We start from the raw sequence: 21,117 nt of genomic DNA on the forward strand, positions 1-21,117 counted from the left end.
ACTCTTCTTCAGAGAATTATTGTGGGTTTTAAATGAATTATTACTTGTTCTACAAGCATTAGTTGGATTAGGGCTATATGAGAGTTATTTATAGAGGTAAAATATGCTTTTTCTGATACATTCTAATGCATGACATTACACATGGGAAATTTTATTGTTGACTTGCTTTTTGTCCATTTGTTCTCTGCAGGCTTTTGTGGAGGCCCAGAACAAGATTACCGTGCCATTTCTCGAGCAGTGCCCAATAAGAGGTTTATACAAAGAGAGAATGACCGAACTGTATGACTATCCCAAATACAGCTGTCACTTCAAGAAAGGCAAGCGGTATGTGACCATGCTGTCCAACAAATTTCTTCCTACTTTCTTGTGGTATGCTTGGTTTAAAATGCAAAGTATCTATCGAAATAACCCACCAACTTATAAAATGATTTTGTTATAAAAGGAATTAGTTACTATACTTGTATATGGGAAGAAAATGTTCTGTCCCATTAAGTGTTATCCCTATTTGTAATTTAGTAGCAGTAGGTATGTGCTATAAAGAGGCTCATTAACACCTGTAATCCCAGCTACTCAGGAAGCTGAGATCTAAAGGGTTGAATTTCAAAGCCAGCCCAGGCAGAAAAGCCTGTGAGACTGTCCTTCCTCCCTCCCTCCCTCCCTCCCTCCCTCTCTCTCTCCCTCTCTCCCTCTCTCCCTCTCTCCCTTCCCTTTTCTCTCTCTCCTTCCTTTCTTTCTCTCTTTCCTTCCCTCTTTTTCCTCCCTCCCTCCCTCTCCCTTCTCCCTCCCCTACTCCTTCCCCCCCCTTTCATCTTTTCCAGTTCTGGGGCTTGAAATATAGGCCTGGACACAGTCCAGGGCAAAGCTCCTTTTGCTCAAGGCTAGCACTCTACCAATTGAACCACAGTGCCACTTTGGCTTTTTCAGTGATTAATGAGAAATGAGTTTCGTGGACTTTTCTGCCCAGGCTGGCTTTGAACTGCAATCATCACATCTCAGTCTCCTGATGGGAATATAGGTGTGAGCCACTGGTGTCTATTTTCAATTAACTACTGAAAAGTCTAAAGTAGATATGTGGCTCAAACGGTAAGGTGCTAAGCTTGACTGGAGAAAGCTAAGGCGACAGTTCCAGGTTCTGCCTTCAAGCCCCAGGACCAGCATACACACAGACACATACAAAAAGAAATGTAGATTACAGGAAATCCCTGTTGTCTTATGGGTGGTGGCAGTTGATAAGACTTGATGATTCCTAAACACCAGTGGATATTTGTTTCCTGCTAATGCTCCTTGAGAACATTTTGTTATACACATTTTTTTTTTTCTTCCAAAAATGGGCCATGAAATAGAGTCCATGAATTTAGTCCTCTTGGCCTCTCTTCGTTACAGTCTTCTCTTCTTTCCTAAATCTCTTCAGAGGCACCATCACAAGTTTGCTTGGGGATTTCTTGGCCCCTCCCTCCTTATGCCACCAGAGAGCAACAGAGTTGAATCTTTGCCTGCACCTGTTTGTGTAAACCAAGGCTATAATTAACAGTCATGCCCATTTGTGTTTGTGTTTGCTGCACCTGCTTTCCTTACACAACTGAAAAGTTGAGTAGGGTAGGGAAAGGCTGTGAGACCCACAAAGCTTAAAACATAGGACATCTTGCCCTTTGCAGAACAAATGTGCTAACCTCCTACCCTAGCAGCCAGAATTTCACTTTAGGACATTTGCTTTCTTCCTGTAAAAGAAAAACTACTGTATGTGAATATTAGCTTTATTTTTTTCAGTGAATGAGTCTTTGTGTCTCTTTAATGTATGGAAAATTTTAATAAATTACTTTCATAGTAATAGTTACTCAGTAAGCTGAGATCTGAGGAATGTAGTTCAAAAACACTTTGGGCACAAGTCCATGAGACTCTTATTTCCAGTTAACCAGCAAAAAGTCGGAAGTGTAGGTGTGACTCAGCTGGGAGTCTCAAAAGTAAAAAAGCCAAGTGAGAGCTCATCCTGAGTTCAAGCTCTGGTGTGTACACACACACACACACACACACACTTGCATAAAGAAAGCAATTCAAGTAACATGTTCTAGGTACAGAGCTTTGATGGGACCTTTGACCTTTGTTTGCCTTTCCCTGACATTGCCTGGTTGCAGTTGTAACGTAGGTTTGCTTTGAGTTTTGCTTATGTGCTTGGTTTGTGCTGAATGAATAGAATTTGTCACAGCTAAATAAAGACTATCTCTGTCTCTAGGTACTTTTATTTCTACAATACAGGTTTGCAGAACCAACGAGTATTATATGTGCAAGACTCCCTAGAGGGAGAGGCCAGAGTGTTTCTTGACCCCAACCTCCTGTCTGATGATGGCACAGTGGCACTCCGAGGTGAGTGCTGAGTCCCGAAGCCCCAGCTATGGTTCTGATGTTAGTGTGATTGCCTTGCCTCTGAAATACCAGGCAGTCTCTACACCATAAGATGGAACAGATATATGGAATGACTTATGGAACACAATATTCAGAAAGCTAACTTTTGCACAGTATATTTAGAACACATGTAATAGGCACATTCATGTTTCTCACTCTGAAGACATGGCGCCAAACTGGAGAATAATTCACACTGGAGACCCAGATTAGCTTTTGGGACCATCATTTTATTTCCTGTAATATCCCAAGACCTGCCTGTGATTGGCAAAACTTAATTCTCTTGAATAAGAAATTGAAGCTATATAATATTCTAGCTAGAAATGTAATCTAGGAGAGAATATTATTGTATCTCTTACTCTGAGGGAGAGTGACCAGCGTTTCCAAGTTTAGATAATTGTCAGTATGTTAGAATTAAAAGTAAAAGGATCTTCTGCAAACAGTTGTGTGGGAATTAGACAACCTGTCTCCTGAAGAAGGTCAAGAATGTAGATAAGGAAGGTCTGTCCCCAAGATAGTCTCCAAATGCCATAGAGAAGGTTATCCTAGGTTCGTGCTGTCAGCAGAGTTGTAAAATAAGGAAACAGTATACCCTTGAGATTTATGCCTTAATAATTGTCTCTTGAGAACATTCTAGATCTTCCTAATGATGTTATCCTTCTTTGCCAATGCTTCTGTTGATGGAGATAGCACAGCATAGGTTTGGCTGTCTAGAATTGAGAAACTGGAACAGGGACATCCTGTAATAGTAAAGATGGGAGCAATAGAGCACCTTCATCAGATCTGTGCAGAGACCCTGTTGTAGACGTTTCAAACCATCGTGGAGTTTCTCAGTGGTCCTCTGTCCCTCCCAGAATAGGCCAAGTATGTAGATGATGGTCCTGTGTTGAATCGGATTGAAAGTGAAATGTCAGCCTCTGATAAGGAAATTTTTCACTGACCTGAGCCCAAGGTTGAAGCAGATTTAATATTGCAATTCTTTTGCAGTCCTGTATAGGTCATTGCTTAGCTTTTATAAAGATCTGCCTGTAACCCATCTGCACAACCTCTTTATAACGGGTCACCTCTCACCCTGCTGATGCATTCCAGTACTTTCCTTAGGGAATGTTTACCCAGTAAGAGGCCCAGATGGGTGACAGAGTAGGCATAAGACTTGGCCTCAAACAGTTATCCAGTTTCCTGGGAGTGATACTTTAGGGAAGTCACAGGATGGGTAAATATACAAATCCTCGGTTTCTTAACATATAATTATTTTTAATTTTTTTTAAATTTTTTATTATTTTGAAATTATCTTTAGATGTACAAAAGGGTTTTAATTTAACATGTTTGTGAGTACCATGGGGCTTGACCATTGTCACCTTTTCATTGTCCTTCCCAATCTCAACCTCACCCTTCCACTCAAATTGCCTGGCTACATTTTCACATGTATACCTGGAATAATATTACCTAACAGATTTTCAACCAAAGTCATGTTCTATTTAATTTTCTTCTCCTGAGAATATTCTGATTATATAGAAATAACCCAAACTCAACAGTGTTCCATTCAATAAAAAGTGAACATCAGGCCGGGAGTTTGGGCTAGTAGTAGAGTGCTTGCCTCGCATGTACGAAGACCCGGGTTCAATTCCTCAGTACCACCTACATAGAAAAAAGCCTGAAGTGGTGCTGAGGCTGAAGTGGTAGAGCTCTAACCGTAAGAAAGTCCAAGGACAATGTTCAGGCCCCGAGCTCATATTCACACATATTTGAGCCTGGATGCCTTAGAGGACTTATATGTGATTAATAAGCAGGTTATAAAATTTTAAATTCATTTCCTATCAGTTGAAATCCCATCCAGGAGCCCCCAGTGAAAGTTTAGTAAACTTCTAACAGCAAATCTTTAGTGTCTAGTTCTCCTAATAGGAGATATCAAATGCTGTACATAACTTCATAATTGTAAAGGCCAGCATAAAAAATGCAAATATTTGTCAAGAAAGTGATGACACATAGTCCGGTGTTCAGTTGTTAATCCTAAAGGACTTGACATGGCATTCTGTAGATGGTGTACCATTTCGGTCACTTTTGTAGTCCTTCAGAGTTTTATTTGTCTGAGCCTGTGATGTCATAGTACAAACATTAATCCCTGAGAGCCATTAATGCCCTGAAAATGATATCATAAAAAGATTTCAAATTGGTTGTAGAGTCCATTCCAAAAATTACTTAATGGCAACGGTGTAATTTCTCTTATATTGTCTGCATCATCATTTCCTCTAGAGTATAAATAAAATATGCTGAAACTCCCAGCTGAGCTCTGCTTTTAACTGAGCTGCCTATTGAATGATAAAAATTTCCAAGTGAAAGTATTTTAGTGGACTTGTCACATCCAGTTCTTCAATTGCTTATGAAGGACATATGTCTAGACAGCTTGGCAGCCTTGTCTGGAATCATAGGGTAAATTCCTTTAAGTCTAGAGTATTTCTTCTGCTGCCACAGTTTGTCTTAGACTCATGACAGAGAGCTCAGAGAGCATGGGGGACTGTAGAAAAGGCAAGGAGTCGTGTTCTGCATTCATCATCAGCGATGTCTCCTGTCTTGTAGGTTATGCGTTTAGTGAAGATGGTGAATACTTTGCCTACGGTCTGAGTGCCAGTGGCTCAGACTGGGTGACAATCAAGTTCATGAAAGTCGATGGTGCCAAAGAGCTTCCTGATGTGTTGGAAAGAGTCAAGTTCACCTGCATGGCCTGGACGCATGACGGGAAGGGGATGTTCTACAATTCCTACCCGCAACAAGATGGAAAGAGTGATGGTACGGGAAGGCTTTGGTGAAGCTCTTTTTCACAAGTGGCTATGTGACTTTCTCTGGCTAAAAAGAAAGCTAAATTGCTCATTTGCTCTAGAGCCAGGACAGCTAAGGACAGTTCACTTGGCTATGTCACTGGCCACACCAAAACTTGGTGGCTTGGAATACTATCTGCTAGGTTTAACTCAGGCTGTACATTGGCCAGGCAATTCTTCTAGGTTTTTCTGGCCATGTCTGTGGTCAGCTTTAGTCAACTGATTGACATTGGCTTGAGTCTTTCACAGGCATAGGGTCTAGCTGGGACAACTAGGCTATCTCAGCTCGTGATCCATATGGTTTCATGTTCTCATGGACGGACCCAGGCTTGGTTCTGTGGGCGCTCAGTAAAGATTCTAAAAGGGAATGCTAGAAGGCACAGGGCCTTATCCACGTAGGCTTGCACCAACTTCACTGCGTTCTCAGGGACCAAGAAGACCATAGGGCCAGTACTTTTAAATGGGCTAGAGTTAGAAATTGAGTGGATATTTATAAACAGTCCTTTGTAGATGTGTTAAGACCCAAGAATATCATGGGGAAGTTCAGACTGTGTATGGGGGGTCAGGGAGAGGGTCCTGGTCACTTACTATTTTGAGCTTTTTATTGCTCAAGGCTAAGACTTTACCATTGGAGTCATAGTGCCACTACTGGCTTTTTGGTGATAATTGGGGATAAGAGTCTCATGAATTTTTCTCCCTGGGCTGGCTTTGAACCAAGATCCTCAGATCTTAGCCTCCTGAGTAGCTAGGATTACAGGTGTGAGCCACTGGCACCTGACAGATTTTTTATTTTTCTCTATCTCTTTTTTTTCCCCAGCAAATTACCTATTGATGATGTTGAGTAATTATAAACCTCTCTTACTGTTGGACCATAATCACATCTCTTCCTTTGATCACCTATTGTAGGTCACGTGTTGCTTCCATTTGTCTTCAGTCTTTCCAGCCTGTTACAGAGTGTATCTGTGGTTATACTTTGCAATTGTCTTCATCTGTACAGAGATCCTATTGTATATTTGTGGCTTGCTTGCTTCCTTCTCTTTCCTTCACTTTTGCGTGCGTGTGCGTGTGCGTGTGCGTGTGTGTGTGTGTGTGTGTGCGTGCGTGCGCGTGTGCACGTGCGTGCGTACTATATACTGTATGTACTATATACTGGTACTTAGAAGCCTTGTGCTCTCGCTTGGCTTTTTTACTCAACGCTAGTGCTCTACCAGTTGAGCTGCAGTTCCATTTCTGGTTTTTTGCTTCATAATTGTGGATGAGAGTCTCCTGTACTTTTCTGCTGTACTGTGACCCTCATATCTCAGCCTCCTGAGTAGCTAAGGGCCAACAGTGCCAAGCCTCATTTTTTGCATTTTTTTCCTCCCCCTTCAGTTGTGAAGCTTGAAGTCAGGTCCCAGGCACTGTTCCTAAGATCTTCTGCTCAAGACTAGAGCTCTACCACTTCAAGCCACCCTTCCACTTCCAGGGTTTTGAGTGGTTAATTGGAGATAAGAGTCTCATGGGAACTTTTCTGACCTGCTGGCTTTGAGCTGTGGTCTTCAGATCTCAGCCTTCTGAGTAGCTAGGATCGCTGGCCTGAGCTGTTGGCACCCTACTCATTTTTGTTTTTTACATAAGCTTTGATTCACAGCAGAATTTGAGAGGAAAGTATCTGCAGCCTCCTGGCCCACTGTCAATATCCCTCACCAGAGTGAGGAATTGATGACTCTACAGTGATAGATAACTGTGACCTTTCTATGTGTTTGGACGAATACATGGTGACTTATATCCAGCATTGTGCTTCAACACAGATTGTTTTCAGTACAATGTTCTGCTTATTCCAACTACCCCTAGAAACCACTGAGGTGGGTTTTTGGTTTTGTTTTGGTTTTGCTTTGAGAGAGAGTCTCTTTAGCCCAGGCTGGCAGTTACAGGTCCTTCTGCCTCAATATAGCAGTTGTTGGAATCAGAGGTATACAACTAGGCCTTGCTGTACTGATCTATAGTAAATAGATCCTTGGTTTGGTCATTTGTAGAGTGTCCTGTAGTTGAATTACATAGACTATAGCCTGTTTCGATTGACTTCTTTCACTTAGTAATGATATATTTAAGTTTCTTCCATGTCTTCCATGTTTGATAGCTCATTTATTTTAAATGGTACATTGTCTAAATATACCACATAGTTTATTCATTCCTCTACTGCAGGAATTGCTGACTGCTTCAAAAGTTTTGGAAATGATGAATAAAGCTACTATATGAAATCTGTGTGTGGACATTCTTGAGTGAACATAAATTTTCGGTTGCTTTATGTTAATATTAGGGAGCACAACTACTACATCATATGGTACAAGTATGTTCTCAATCCAGCACTGGTGCTTCACCTCGGTAACCCTAACTACTCAGGAGGCTGAGATCTGAGGATCACAATTCAAAGCCAGCCAAGGCAAACAAATCTAGGAGATTCAGCTAACTAGCCAAATGCCAGAAGTGGATGTGTGACTCAAGTGGTAGAGCTAGTGAGCTACGAACAAAAAAAGGTATGAACCCCTGAGTTTAAGCCCTAGTACTATCACCCCCACAATGAAGGAATATGTTTAGTTTTGTAGGAAGCCTCCAGATCTGTCTTCCAAAGTAGCTGTACCAGTCTACATTCCCACCCACCTCGGGCCTAAGAGTTCCCATTGGCTTACATCCTTACCAGTGCTGACAGTTTCAGGGTCTTGGTATTTGGCCATTCTAATGGATGTATTGTGGTTATCTGTTACTGGAATTTACATTTCCCTCCTGGCATCCCAGAGGAAGCATCTTTTCTGATGCTTATTTGCCTTACACCTTCCTGGATGTAAAGTACCTTTTAAGGTGTTTGACCCACTTTTTAATCAGATTGCAAATTTTCTCACTTTTTGAGTCTTATCAGTTCTTTGTATATGGTGGATAATAGTTGTTGGTCAAATAAGTATTAAGTAATACTTTTTCAATCTCTGATTTGTCTTTTTATTCTTTGATACTGTGTTTGCACATATTTTTTTTCCCTCTCAGGGCTTGAACTTTGGGCTGGGCTCTGTCCCTGAGCCCTTCAGCTCAAGGCTAGCACAACCCCACTTTCTGTTGGTTACCTAGAGATAAGAGTCTCATGGACTTTAGTGCCGGGGCTGGCTTTGAACTGTGATCCTCAGATATCAGCCTCCTAAGTAGCTAGGATTACAGGCATGAGCCACCAGCACCCAGCTGCACATACATTTTTAATTTTAATAAAGTCTAGCCTATCAAGTATGTATCTTGTGGATTGTGCCTATGTAATACCTAATAAGTTGTACCAAATCCAAAGTTATCAGTTTGCTTCAATTTCATCTTCTAGGAGTTTTATAGTTTGATGTTTTATGTTTAGGTCTCTGATTCATTTTAAGGTTTTTGTTGTTGTTTCTGTACTGGGGCTTCAACTCAGGGTTTGTACCAGGCTTGAAATCTCAGTTAGCTTTTTTGTTCAAGGCTGGCACTCCACCACTTGAGCTACACCTTCACATCTGGCTTTTTGTTGGTTAATTGGGGATATGAATCTCAGGGAACCTTTCTGCCCAGACTGGTTCCAAATCCTTATCAGATTTAAGCTTTCTGAGTAGCTGGGGTTACAAGCATGAGCCACTGTCACCCTACAATTTTGATTTCATTTTTACGAATGGTATAAAGTCTGTATCAATATCTCTGTCTGTCTGTTGACATATAATCACCTATTTCTTCTGGCACTATTACTTGAAAAGACAGGGTTTGTGCATTGTATTTTCTTTGTCAAAGACCAACAGAGTGAGTCTCTGTCTCTCTCTCTCTCTGTCTCTCTCTCAAGACTGGGTTTGTGCATTGTATTTTCTTTGTCAAAGACCAACAGAGTGAGTCAGTCAGTCTCTTTCTCTCTCTCTCCCTCTCTCTCTCTCACCCTACCTCCTTCCCTCCCTCCCTTCCTCTCTTTCCATCCCTTTCCCTTCCCAGCCCTCCCTCTCCCCTTCTCTTCTCCTGCCTTCTCTCTCTTTCCCAGTTTTGGAGCTGGAACCCAGGGTCTGGGTGCTGTCCCTGAGCTTTTTCGCTTAAGGCTAGCAGTCTAACACTTTGAGCTGCAGTGCCACTTCCGTTTTTCTGGGGATTAACTGGAAATAAAAGTTTCATGGACTCTCCTGCCTGGTCTGGCTTTGAATCATGATCCTCAGATCTCAGCCTCCTGAATAGCTAGGATTACAAGCGTGAGCCTTCATCACCTAGCTACCAGCAGATTATATTTGTGTGGGTCTGTATGTGGGTTCTTAATTCTGGTTCATTGACCTCAGTCTGTACCATATTGATTTCATTGCATAACTTCATAGTAAGTCTTGAAGTCATACAGGGTCAGTTTTCTACCTTTATTCCCCTTCAATATTCTGAATATTTTGCCTTTCCATGTAAGTCACAAAATGACTTTCTGGGATTTTTATTGGGATTCTGTGACACATAGGTCATGTTGCAAAGAATTGATACTTGAAAGTATTGAGTTTTCCTACTGCTGAGCATGGAATAGCTCTCCATTTATTTCTTTTACTGATTTCTTCTTTTCTAGTTTCCTCATATAAATATTATATGTATTGTGTTAGAGCTGTTGCTAAATATTTTTATTTTCTGGGATGCTAACTGGTATTATGTGTTTAGTTTGAAATTCTACTGGTTTGTTGCTGACTATGTAGGAAAGTATTTTATTTTTTCTGTGTTAACTTGGTATGCAATGGTTTTATGACTTGTAGCATGCTGGAAGTAGAATAGATTTTCTGATAATTGCCAACTGCATTTCAGTATACATTTTTAACTCCTTCAGGCACAGAGACATCCACCAATCTTCACCAAAAGCTTTGCTACCATGTCTTGGGGACTGATCAATCAGAAGATATCTTGTGTGCAGAATTTCCTGATGAACCTAAGTGGATGGGGGGAGCTGAGGTATTGTACAGCTGTGAACTTTTATATTTGAGATCCTATTTCATTGATGTATGTATAAATTAATATTCTTATTATAGGAAAACCTGTATACATAGTAGAAGCCCTGTGAGTAAATATTCTGCTTTAATGAATATCAGTATTCAAGTTGATTCTTAGTGCAGGTGATAAACTTTTTAACTGCAACCTCAACAGAAAAATCTTCATGCTAAAAATACTTGGTTGGGGTTAAAATAATAAAAGTAGATAATATAGAATAAAGTGTGTCCATTTCTAAATTCAGAATTCTACTCAGCGGTGAGTAAAATGGCTTTCTAAAAATTTTCTTGGCATACAAAAGTGAAAATGTGTACTTGAGAAAGAGAAGAAAAGGAACAAGAGTCCCCTTTTACTCCATTGTACCTTTTTGTCCATATTCATTTGTTTTTACATAAGTACTACTAGACATTTTTCTGTTTTACAAATGTCATATGTTCTTTGTTCCTTAGAGGTCTTGGTTGTTGGTGGAAGTACTGGGATTTTAACTCAAGGCCATTGCATTTACCAAGCAGGCACCTCACTACTAGAGCTAACTCCTCAGCTTTTTGCTTTAGTGTTTTCTTTTCACTATTGTAATATTACTAAGAGCAGCTAGTGTTTACAGATAAGATAAACATGTATTTAATGCATGTAATATGTGTTTGTCTATACATATATTATACATGTGTATATATGTATGCATACATACATATAGCCAATTTTACTAGCTAGACTAATAAAAAGAAAATTCAGGTTATCTTTATACCATTCTTTTAGGGGATGTATACTAGGCATCATTAGTCTAATAAAATGTTGACCACAACTTTGAAGAAGAGGTAATTGCTCCATGCATAGACAAGATACAGAATATTAGTGTGAAGTCTGTGGCTGGAGCTGCCTGCAGTGTATCTTAGTTCCCAAAGCATTGGTATCTTTTTTTTTTTGATGGTTATAGGACCTGAACTCTGGGCCTAGAGCCCTTCAACTCAAGGCTACCACCCTACCCCTTGACCCACAGTGCTACTTCCAGTTTTCTGGGGCTTAGCTGCATGGGTGTGGGTCTCTCCCTTCTCCCTCCCCCGTTGGTCGCTGCAGTCCAGGTTCACTTTGTCTGCTGGATGAAAACTTCCTTTCTGTCCTCGATGTGACACACCTTCCTTTCTTCCCTGACACCTCCTCCGCCATCCTGCATGGACAGGTCTTTCTTACCCTGAGCAAAGAGAGTTCAGCAAATTGCAGGCAAGGAACATGGAGAGGGGTCACATTTCACATGACCCTCAGTCATGCCAGCCTGTCTCCCAGGGTGGCTACCAGGCAGAGTCCACAGCTTTCTGAACACTTTTGGATAGTAGGATAATTAGAGATTATTGAAGTTCTAGACAGAATCTCTCTACCTTTGCCTCCCTTCCTCCCTCCCCTGATTTACATATGCCTCTCCCCCTCTCAGCTCAGGTCAGCTAGAGAGTTTAGGACCCACGTTGGGGAGCACAGTACACATGTGGAAAGGCAGCTGTGTTGTTGGTCTGTCTTAGCTGCCACAGTTATATGGATGCTGGACACCAGCTCACTGTGGCATCATAGCGAGTAAGATACCCTTAGTTCAGGGGACCTGTGTACTGTGCTCCCCATTGTGGGCCATAAACTCGCTAGCTGACCACCCTGAGGCTTCAGTTGAAGGGTAGTATAGAATAGAATAGAAATTGTGATTTTTTTATAATTTATTTTTATATTTTTTTTGTAAATTTTTTAAATTACCAAATAGTTGTAGAAAGGGGTTACAGTTCCATAAGTCAGGTTATAAATACAATGAGTGCTTCTTGGTCAGTAGCACCCCTTCCTTCATTTTTCCCCATTTCCTCCCTCTCATCCTTACTCTCAAGTTAGATAATTCATTTTTTACATAATGTACATTGAATATAATAACTATATTTGTATATTTGTCTACCTTTGCTCTTCCATTCCTGTACTTAAGTTGTTCTGAGGAGTTAGGCTTTTGGATTCCTTCCCTAAGTATACCTCCCTTTAGTCAGTTTGTGTATAAATGCATTGAGCCCTGTCTATGTCATCATGCATAGTTGCAGTTTAGATCTAGCTTCCACAGATGAGAGAAAACATAAGCTATTTGACTCTGTGAGCCTTTAAAGAAAACAATAATAAACTTATTTTAAAATCAGTTTGACTTATTTAGAGGAGGAAAAAATAAACCAGTAAAGAAAATGAGATCTGCCAAGGCTCTCTTCCAGCAGAGGGTGCTCTAGAATGAAGATTGTGGATGTGGCTGTAGCTTCAGAAAGAACCAAGGCTAAAAGCAGCCTGGCCCTTCATAATTATCTATCTGAATCCTGCATGGGGAGCCTCATTCAATTCTACATAATTCTTGGCTGCTTTTTTGTTGTTGGTGGTGGTAGTGATTTTAAACAAAGACAATCCTGAATCTTGATTCATGCCATGTATCACCAAAGCCATCTTGATAACCCACTCATTAAGAAACACATTCATTTACATCATTATATGTGCTACACATGTATTAACATGCAAGATGCATTTCTGATGCCTCGTTTGTTTGGTATGTTTTGTTTTGTTTTGTGTTTTCCTTGCTGGTACACTGGATAGATGTTTATTATCTCTCCTGACTCCTCTGCTCAAGTTCTTACCTACAGAATCTGTGTAGCAGAGGCCAGGACATGACCCAGGCACTGTCTCCTTTTCTTCATTTGTTTGCTATCTTTTTTTTCCTGCTGGTACTAGAGCTTAAACTTGTGACTTGGGGGTTTATTCCTTAGCATTTTGCTCAAGGCTGGCACTACTAGGGCCACAGCTCTACTTCCAGCTTTTTGGTGGTTAATTGGAGATAAAGGTCTCATGGACTTTCCTGTCTGAGCTGGCTTTAAACTGTTATCCTTTGATGTCAGCCTTTTGAGTAGCTAAGATTACAGGTATGAGCCATAGCATTTGGCTTGTTTGGGGCATCTTGTAACTTGGAGTAGTGATTGGATAGGAGATTTCTTCCTACAATTTACATATTTATTTTCCCAGGGCTTGCCCTCTCCTTAGGCTCTTCCTTATGTGCGACAAGTTTTCCTAAATTGAGAGTTGGATACACACTTGAAAAGTGTTTCCAATTTAAAAAGATGTCAAGATTCAAAACTACTATGAAGTGCCTGGAGTTTGGCCTAGTGGTAGAGTGCTTGCCTAGCATGCATGAAGACCCAGTTCAATTCCGTGGTACCACATACTTAGAAAAAAGCCAGAAGTGGTACTGAGGCTCAAGTGGTAGAGTTCTAGCCTTGAGAAAAATCCAAGGACAGTGCTCAGGCCCTGAGCTTAAGCCCAAGACTGGCAAAAAAAAAAAAAAGAAAAAGAAAAAAACCTATTATGAAAAGAACCCAAGAGTCCGTAAAATAAGTTGGATACAGTTTTCTACTCTGGGAGGAACACTTCTAGATTAAGTCCTAAAGCTACTAAAATCCATTTTTACCTTTTTGTTCATTTCCTGAACAATTTCAAGTGTCACTGATTTTTAATATATTTTTGAAATATTAAATTGCTTCTTTTATTACAACTTTAAAATATTCTCAACTCGAAATTTATGTAGAATTTCTCAAATTTAAAAAACAAGCTTTCTGACTTAGAAAAAGTCATATTAAGTGAAGTAAGCCAGACTCAAAGGAACTTAGGCTCAATGGTTTCCCTCATTCGTCATAATCAGTAGAAACCTTGGGCTATACTAGCAGAGATTTGCAATAGAGCAAAATCTTGATACATAAGGCCATATAATGTGAAGCTAATTGAAAGGACCTCCAGGATATTGAAACAAAAGCCATATAATGAATAATTGTTGTCCTTAATGTACTATGTTGTCTCTCATCTCCTTTGCTATCCCTTGGTTATCTCATATTGGTATAGTATCTCACTTTGTTATCTGATATATTGAATTTATTTGTATTTGGATATTTGAAATTTGATAGGGAAGGGGGGAAAACCAAGACGGGAGGGGAGTGTGCGGGGGGAGGGAAATGGGTACCAAGACATGTGAAAGGGTATCAATGTATGTGAATTAATGCACCTTCTATCTGGCAAATATCATGTAATCCTTTTACTAATTACAATAAAAAACAAAAAAGGAATAAAAAAACAAACAAAAAAAACAAGCTTTCTAAATAGAAAAAACTTACACATATTAAAGGAAATGAATTTCATGCCCATGAAGATTTGGTATTACTCTGGACTTCAGCAGATGGTAATATGTTTGAAAATCTCACAGTTCTGTGTATGTAAACATTAGTTATATGCCCTGTTGTTTTCAAGAACAAATGATTAGTAAAGAGTTAACGTTTTAGAGTTTAAGATACTTTGCAGTTAATTTTTCTCTTAAGTGAGATACATGAAAAATGGTTTGTTTATTCAGGTTATTTGAAAAGCTCAGTTCTTCTGAACATGGGCACAGTGTTAAAACTGAAAAAAAACAAATCCCATCAGCTTTAAAGCTTTTATCATGCTGGTAATCAAAACCATAATATGTTATTTTTAAGAATATATAAAGCTCCCTTTCTTCTTCTCCGGGAAGACATCAAATGGCGGGTGACGCCAGTGCAGCGGGAGGGCTGGGAGGTCATGGCAGCTTCTGAGGAGGCTTGGGTAGTGGCCTTCCAGATCGAGGTGGCAGTCAGGGTAGAGGCCGGGGTCATGGCGGTAGGGCTCTGGGAGGCAAGGCTGAAGACAGGAAAGGAACCCCGTTACCAGTCTGGGCCACCTGGTTCAGGACATGAAGATCCAGTCTTTGGAGATCTTTTCTCTCTGCCCTCAAGGAGCCTGAGAGCATCGACTTTCTTCCTGGTGTGTCCCTCAAGGACGAGATGTTGAAGACCACGCCCGTGCAGAAGCAGACTGCGCTGGCCAGCGCACCAGGGTCAAGGCATTGTGGCTGTTGACCACTACAGTGGCCAACATGCCAGCCTGGTGTGAAGTGCTCCAAGGAAGTTGCCATTGCCATCGAGGGGCCATCAAGGCCAAGCTCTCCACTGTCCCGTGCGGAGAGGCTAGTGGGGGGAACAAGATTGGCAAGCCTCACACCGTCCGGTACAAGGTGACAGGCTGCTGTGGCTCTGTGCTGCTGCGTCTCCTCCCTGCCCCGAGAGGCATTGGGATTTGTTCAGTTCCCCTCCCCAAGAAGCTGTGGATGATGGCTGATATTGATGAGTGCTACACCTGAGCGATGGGCTATACTGCCACCTTGGGCAACTTCACCACAGTCACCTTTGATGCCATCTGCAGGAATTACAATTACCTGACCCCTGACCTCTGGAGACCATCTTCACCAAATCTCCTTACCAGGAATTCACTGGCCATCTTGTGAACACCCACACCAGAGTCTACATGCAGAGGACCCAAGCTCCAGCTGTGGCCACAACATAAGATCTTATCTAAGAATAATAAAGAGAATCAAGCCTGTTTTTTTTTTTTTTAAAGAATATATAAAGCTCTTAAGTGTACAGAGAAATTGCTGTTAGTTATGTATTAGGCTCTACTTCTCACTTAATTCTGTAGACTTACAGATGAATAATCTTTAGTGCATCCGTCTGTCTCTATCAGATGACATGATGGTGAAGCTGATGACTTCTTGTGACAAAGCAGCTTGATCAAGACTGATGTGGGGCGGGGAGTGTGGTCTAGTGGTAGAGTGCTTGACTAGCAATCGTGAATGGATTTGATTCCCTGGTACCACATACATAGGAAAAGCCAAAAGTGGTGCTGTGGCTCAAGTGGTAGAATTCTAGTCTGAGAAAGCCCAAGGACAGTGCTTAGGCCCTGAGTTTAAGCCAGGACTGGCAAAAAAAAAAAAAAAAAAAAAAGACTGGTATGAATGATTCATCATGCCACCTGAATGAAATAGGATAAACCCATTTCAAAATAACTGGGACTAGATTGAGTGTTATCTGAATATTGTAGATTTTTTTGGCTTGGAGGTTTGAAGGATATTCCCCTATATGCTAAGTTGCCTTAATCATGTACTCATGTGTCTGTTGGAGCAATAGATATGAAACTAGCAGAATAAAGAATATGCAGCTGGGCACAGTAGCTCACTCCTGTAATCCTAGCTACTCAGGAAGATGAGATCTAAGGGTCGTTAGTTCAAAGTCGCTCAGGCAACACAAAGCCTGTGAGACTCTTGTCATCTATTAATAACCAGAAAACTGGGGAGTGGCACTGTGGCTCAAGGGGCAGGGTGGTAGCCTTGAGCTGAGGAGCTCAGAGACAGCACCCAGGTCAAGGTGTAGGGAGATAGCCTTGAGCTGAAGAGCTCAGGGACAGCGCCCAGGCCCAGAGTTCCAGTAACACGACTGACAAAAAAAATTAAAAAAAAAAAAGAATATGATGCCTTCTCTGATATCTAAATGATATTTGTTAAAGATTTAGTAAGCATGACTGCCCAGGCCATGGCTTAGTGGCTATGTAGCATACAAGAAGCCATAGGTTTGATTCCTCGGTACCACATATACAGAAAAAGCCAAAAGTGAGGCTGTGGCTCAAGTTGTAGAGCAGTAGCCTTGAAGTCTGACAGTGGCCAGGCCCTGAGTTAAAGCTTCAGTACTGGCAATAAATAAATAATAAAAATTGCTAATGAATGAATGTGCCTTTTCACGAAGAGCATGTAATACCTTCATATCTTGTACCCTACTTTGGGGGAACTATAAAGAATACAGCAGTGCCTATTGGTTCAACTCTTTAAAAATGTACCATCTTGACCAAAGGCCTGAAGTTTTCTGTTGAGAGCTGCGTGCCACACCCAACATGGCATGAATACAAGTTCTGCTCCAGTGTCTACTACATCTGCTCATGTCTGCCATGACACATACCCTTGAGAATGGCTGTTTATAAATTAGTATTATAGCTCTCTTAAACTGGTGGTGGATAGTCTATCTTCCATATAGCAGTTGTAAGAATGGAAAATTCTAAGTGACTACTTTTAGGAGCATTCTGCATCTCCTGTAGGGTCAGTTAAGGGCATCCTTTCCCAAATCCTTTGTCATGTTCCGTTTCTTCCCAGTTGCTTCTTGCCATGTTTCTTACTGAAACCTTTGGTGGTGGTCAGAATAGTGAAGTTTTATCTTTGATAGTATTAGAAATGCAAGTCATGAATTTAATACCAGCAAGTATCCCTTTTTCATTTACAGTGACTTGTAGAAATTTGCATTTGTTAATGTATTTCTTTGCATAAGTGATAGATCTGCATGAGATAAAGTGTCTTTGACTTAAAGGAAATTTGCTTAAAATGCCAGGGACACAGGAGAAAAGAGGATGAAAGAAAAGATTACAGATTTAGGAGTTTATACATCTCATAACTGGCAAGGCTAATGTTATGGTCATGGTGTTTCAAAAAGTCAGTGTTTTTTGAGCAGATTGCTTCCAGAGTGCACAGTTATTCTAGTCTGTACCACTGATTAAAGTAATTCTTTGTAAATGGAATTTATGCAGTTTCAACAAGCTTTTGTGGAAGGACCTTTGGCTCTCCTGCTTTTTCTCTGGCCTTTAGAAAAGGCGCTTTATTCTGTTAAGATTCCAAAGGTCTTATCAGTCCCCTCTTGTGAAAAATTGCCTGGAAATAGTGTGAAGCTACTGCTAAGTAAATGTTACTGATTAACTTTCTTGGGAAAAGATGTATTTCTAATCTGTACATTTTGGAACAAATGACTTCCAAATAATTTTGAAACCCTGAGAATCTGAAAGTGTGTTCAGTGTAGCAGGTTTTAGTGGCTTGTAATGAAGAAAATGATAGGAAGAAGTCTGACTTCATTGGTGTTCTAATTGCAGTGTCTTTGGACTTCCTGCTTCAGATAAAATATATACCCTAAAACTAGTTAGTCCAGAAGGAAATCCAGAGAACTCATTAAATGTGCTGGATCCAGCTGCCCTGGAAAGCCAGGTGTGGTACTTGTAATGAATTTCACTCTGTCTTCCTATTGACTGGATCACTCAGGCTGAATTACTCATTATTTATGATTGATGTAGCTGACTGTAATCACTCAGCTGTTCAGATTCTGCCTTTAGTTACAGCACAAGAGAACAAAGCATGAAGTATTGTTAATTGAGCTACTTCTGATTATATTCAACAGAATTAACTAAGGGATTACTGATTATTATTATTATTATTATTATTGTGGGGGGGGGGGTCATGGGGCTTGAACTCTGGGCCTGGGTGCTATCCCTGAGCTCTTCAGCTCAAGGCTACAGCCCTACCCCTGGTGCCACAGACACATGCCCCCTGATTTTTTTTTTTTAATATAAGATTGTCTGAAAATAAGATGGAACTAAAATTCTGAACCTTAGCTTATTAACTGTGTATATGTTAAAACCTTAAAGAAAATAGAATGTGTTTTTCCCAAATCAATGATGGGAAAAAATGTCTATAAAGAAATTTATGGCCCAGTGCTGGTGGCTTACACTTCTAATCCTAGCTATTCTGGAGGCTAAGATCTGAGGATTGAGCTTAAGAGTCAGCCCAGGATCAGAAGTTCATGAGTCTTTTATCTCCAAATAACCCCCAGAAAACCAGAAGTGGGGGCTGGGCTCAGTAGTAGAGCACTACTCTTGCATTGAATAGCTCAGGGACAATGCCCAGGCCCAGAGTTTAAGCCCCACGACTAACCAAGGGGGAAAAAAAAATCGATTTTTATAGCTAAATCACATTGCATTCATTTGCAGAAAACACAGTTAAGACATCATGGAAGATTTCTGCTCTTGGCCTTGATGTTATATCATACTGTCTAGCCCTCCTGAAATACAGTTTGAATTGTTCGGCAGGAAGTTCAGAACTCACACAAGAAAGAGGAGCCTTGAAGTTGCCCTAGATTTTGTTTGCAAATAGTTTGCAGACCCTAGGAAAAGTAGGAGGAACTTAGTATTTGTGTTTTACTGATTTTAGTCACTGGGATTGAGCAGAAATTTGCCTTGGGATCTGCTCATGCTTTTGGCTGTTGGCAAAGTGGTGTGCATATTAAATCATATTTCCAGATTCAGGCTAAGAGCAACAACCAGCCAGCTGTAAACTGACAACCATCATGACAAAGCTAAGAGATTTCGGTTGTGACAGAACAGAAAGACTTTGTGTACATGTAGATATTCAGTAGATAATTCAAAAAGACCGGTAGAAGCCAGGCAAGGTGGCATATGCCTGTCATAGCTGCTCAGGAGGCTGAGATCTTAGGATCCCAGTTCAAAGCTAGTCTTGGAACTAACGAACGGGAGACTCTTTTCTCCAGTTAAGCATCAGAAAACAGGAAGTGGGGCTGTGGATCAAGGGATAGGACAGTATCCTTGAGCTGAAGAGCTCAGGGACAGTGCCCAGAGCCAGAGTTCAAGCCCCGTGACCTACAAAAAACAAACAAACAAAAAAAAACAGTTAATTTTGTTGAATATAATCAGAAGTAGCAAAAGAGCTCAGGGACAGCACCGAGGCCCAGAGCTCAAGTCCCATGACTCCCCCAAGAATAAAATAAGACCAATAGAGCCATGGCCTTTACCCAACAAAGCTTATAGAGAAGTCTTAAATAAATTTGACAAGTAACTGCTTCAAAACATTTGGCAGACAGATTAGGAAAGGAAAAATAAATCCACCAATATTCAAAATGTCCAGAATCCAATTTTAAAAATTACTAACTGCATGTATAAAGAAGCAGGTAACTGTGATTGATAATCAAGAGAAAAAATGGTCAATAGAAATAGATCCTGAAAGAACATGAAAAGTTATGAAAATAATTTTATAAGCTTCCAGAAAAATGTTAATATAATAAGCAAAAGAAATAAGAATTATAAAAAAGAATTGCCCATTCTCTTAGAGATAAAAATAAATTTTGAAGTGGGAAATTTTCTGCATAAGCTATCAGTTTAGATGCTTAAAACAACAGAGAATTTGAAGCAGGACAATTAAAACTGCATCAGAAAGATATAAACAAAAGTAAACACAATCCACTAACCACTAAACTAGGAGAATGTAGAGTGAATAACACTCTGTATTTGAAATGTGAAGAGTAGAGATGAGGAGGTAGAAAAATGGCCAGAAGTGTTACTTATTTGATAAAAATTATAAACCCATAGGTCCAAGAAGCTTGGCAAATCTCAAGCAAGCTGTTACAGCAAAGTCCCTTATAACCAATTTGTAGAAAACCAAGGAATCACAAAATATCACAGCTGCCAAAGAGGAAACACTCCATGCAGGGAAACAGATATGAAATGTGTGTGGCTTTTCATGTTACACAATGTATGTCAGAAGACAATGGAAATCTCTTCTCCACTAAAAACTTCAATCTTCCCCACATATCCTGGCCACCTTACAGGTATTTGTCTATGGTCTCCATAGCATTGAGCAGTATATATGGAATTGCTGAGTAATTTCATAGTTACATATTTGTCTCCATTATTAGATTTCACCATTTTTTCTGCACTGTTCATTGATGTTTCTTTACCATCTAGAAACGTACCTTACACATAATAACTGAATAGCAAATTTCTCTTGAATGAGAGAGCATATGAAGAATAATAGTATTGAGGTTCTATACGTTAAAAGATGTGTTGGGGCCAGGAGTTTAGCCTAGTGGTAGAGTGCTTACCTAGCATGCATGAAGACCTGGGTTCAATTCCTTGGTACCACATACACAGAAGAAGCCGGAAGTGGTGCTGTGGCTCAAGTGATAGAGCACTAGCATTGAGAAAGCCCAAGGACAGTACCCAACCACTGAGTTCGAGCCCCACAACTGGCAAAGAAAAGGTTGTGTGTGTGTGTGTGTGTGTGTGTGTGTGTGTGTGTGTGTGTGTGTGTGTGTGTGTTAGCCTTGAGAAAGCCAAAGGACAGTGCCCTAGCACTGAGTTTGAGCCCCAGGACTAGCAAAGAATGTGTGTGTGTGTGTGTGTGTGTGTGTGTACACGCATGTGTGTATGCGTGTGTGTATGTGTGCAC

The 21,117-nt window shown here is 40.5% G+C and overlaps 1 protein-coding gene and 1 pseudogene across 1 annotated transcript in view; both read left to right on the top strand.

The window, feature by feature from the left end:
- The window catches only part of Prep (prolyl endopeptidase), a 92,569-nt gene that overhangs the window by 23,070 nt on the left and 48,382 nt on the right, over nucleotides 1-21,117 (top strand). The window contains exons 3-6 of the mRNA XM_090338363.1: nucleotides 191-324; nucleotides 2,231-2,361; nucleotides 4,975-5,184; nucleotides 10,027-10,148. Coding sequence (XP_090194489.1) covers nucleotides 191-324; nucleotides 2,231-2,361; nucleotides 4,975-5,184; nucleotides 10,027-10,148 — 597 coding nt within the window. The remainder of the gene's footprint in view (nucleotides 1-190; nucleotides 325-2,230; nucleotides 2,362-4,974; nucleotides 5,185-10,026; nucleotides 10,149-21,117) is intronic.
- On the top strand, nucleotides 14,184-15,608 carry LOC150059865 (small ribosomal subunit protein uS5 pseudogene; annotated as a pseudogene).

The sequence above is a fragment of the Megascapheus bottae genome, chromosome 8, assembly GCF_031878675.1.
Source record: "Megascapheus bottae isolate mThoBot1 chromosome 8, mThoBot2.hap1, whole genome shotgun sequence".
NCBI lineage: Eukaryota > Metazoa > Chordata > Mammalia > Rodentia > Geomyidae > Megascapheus > Megascapheus bottae.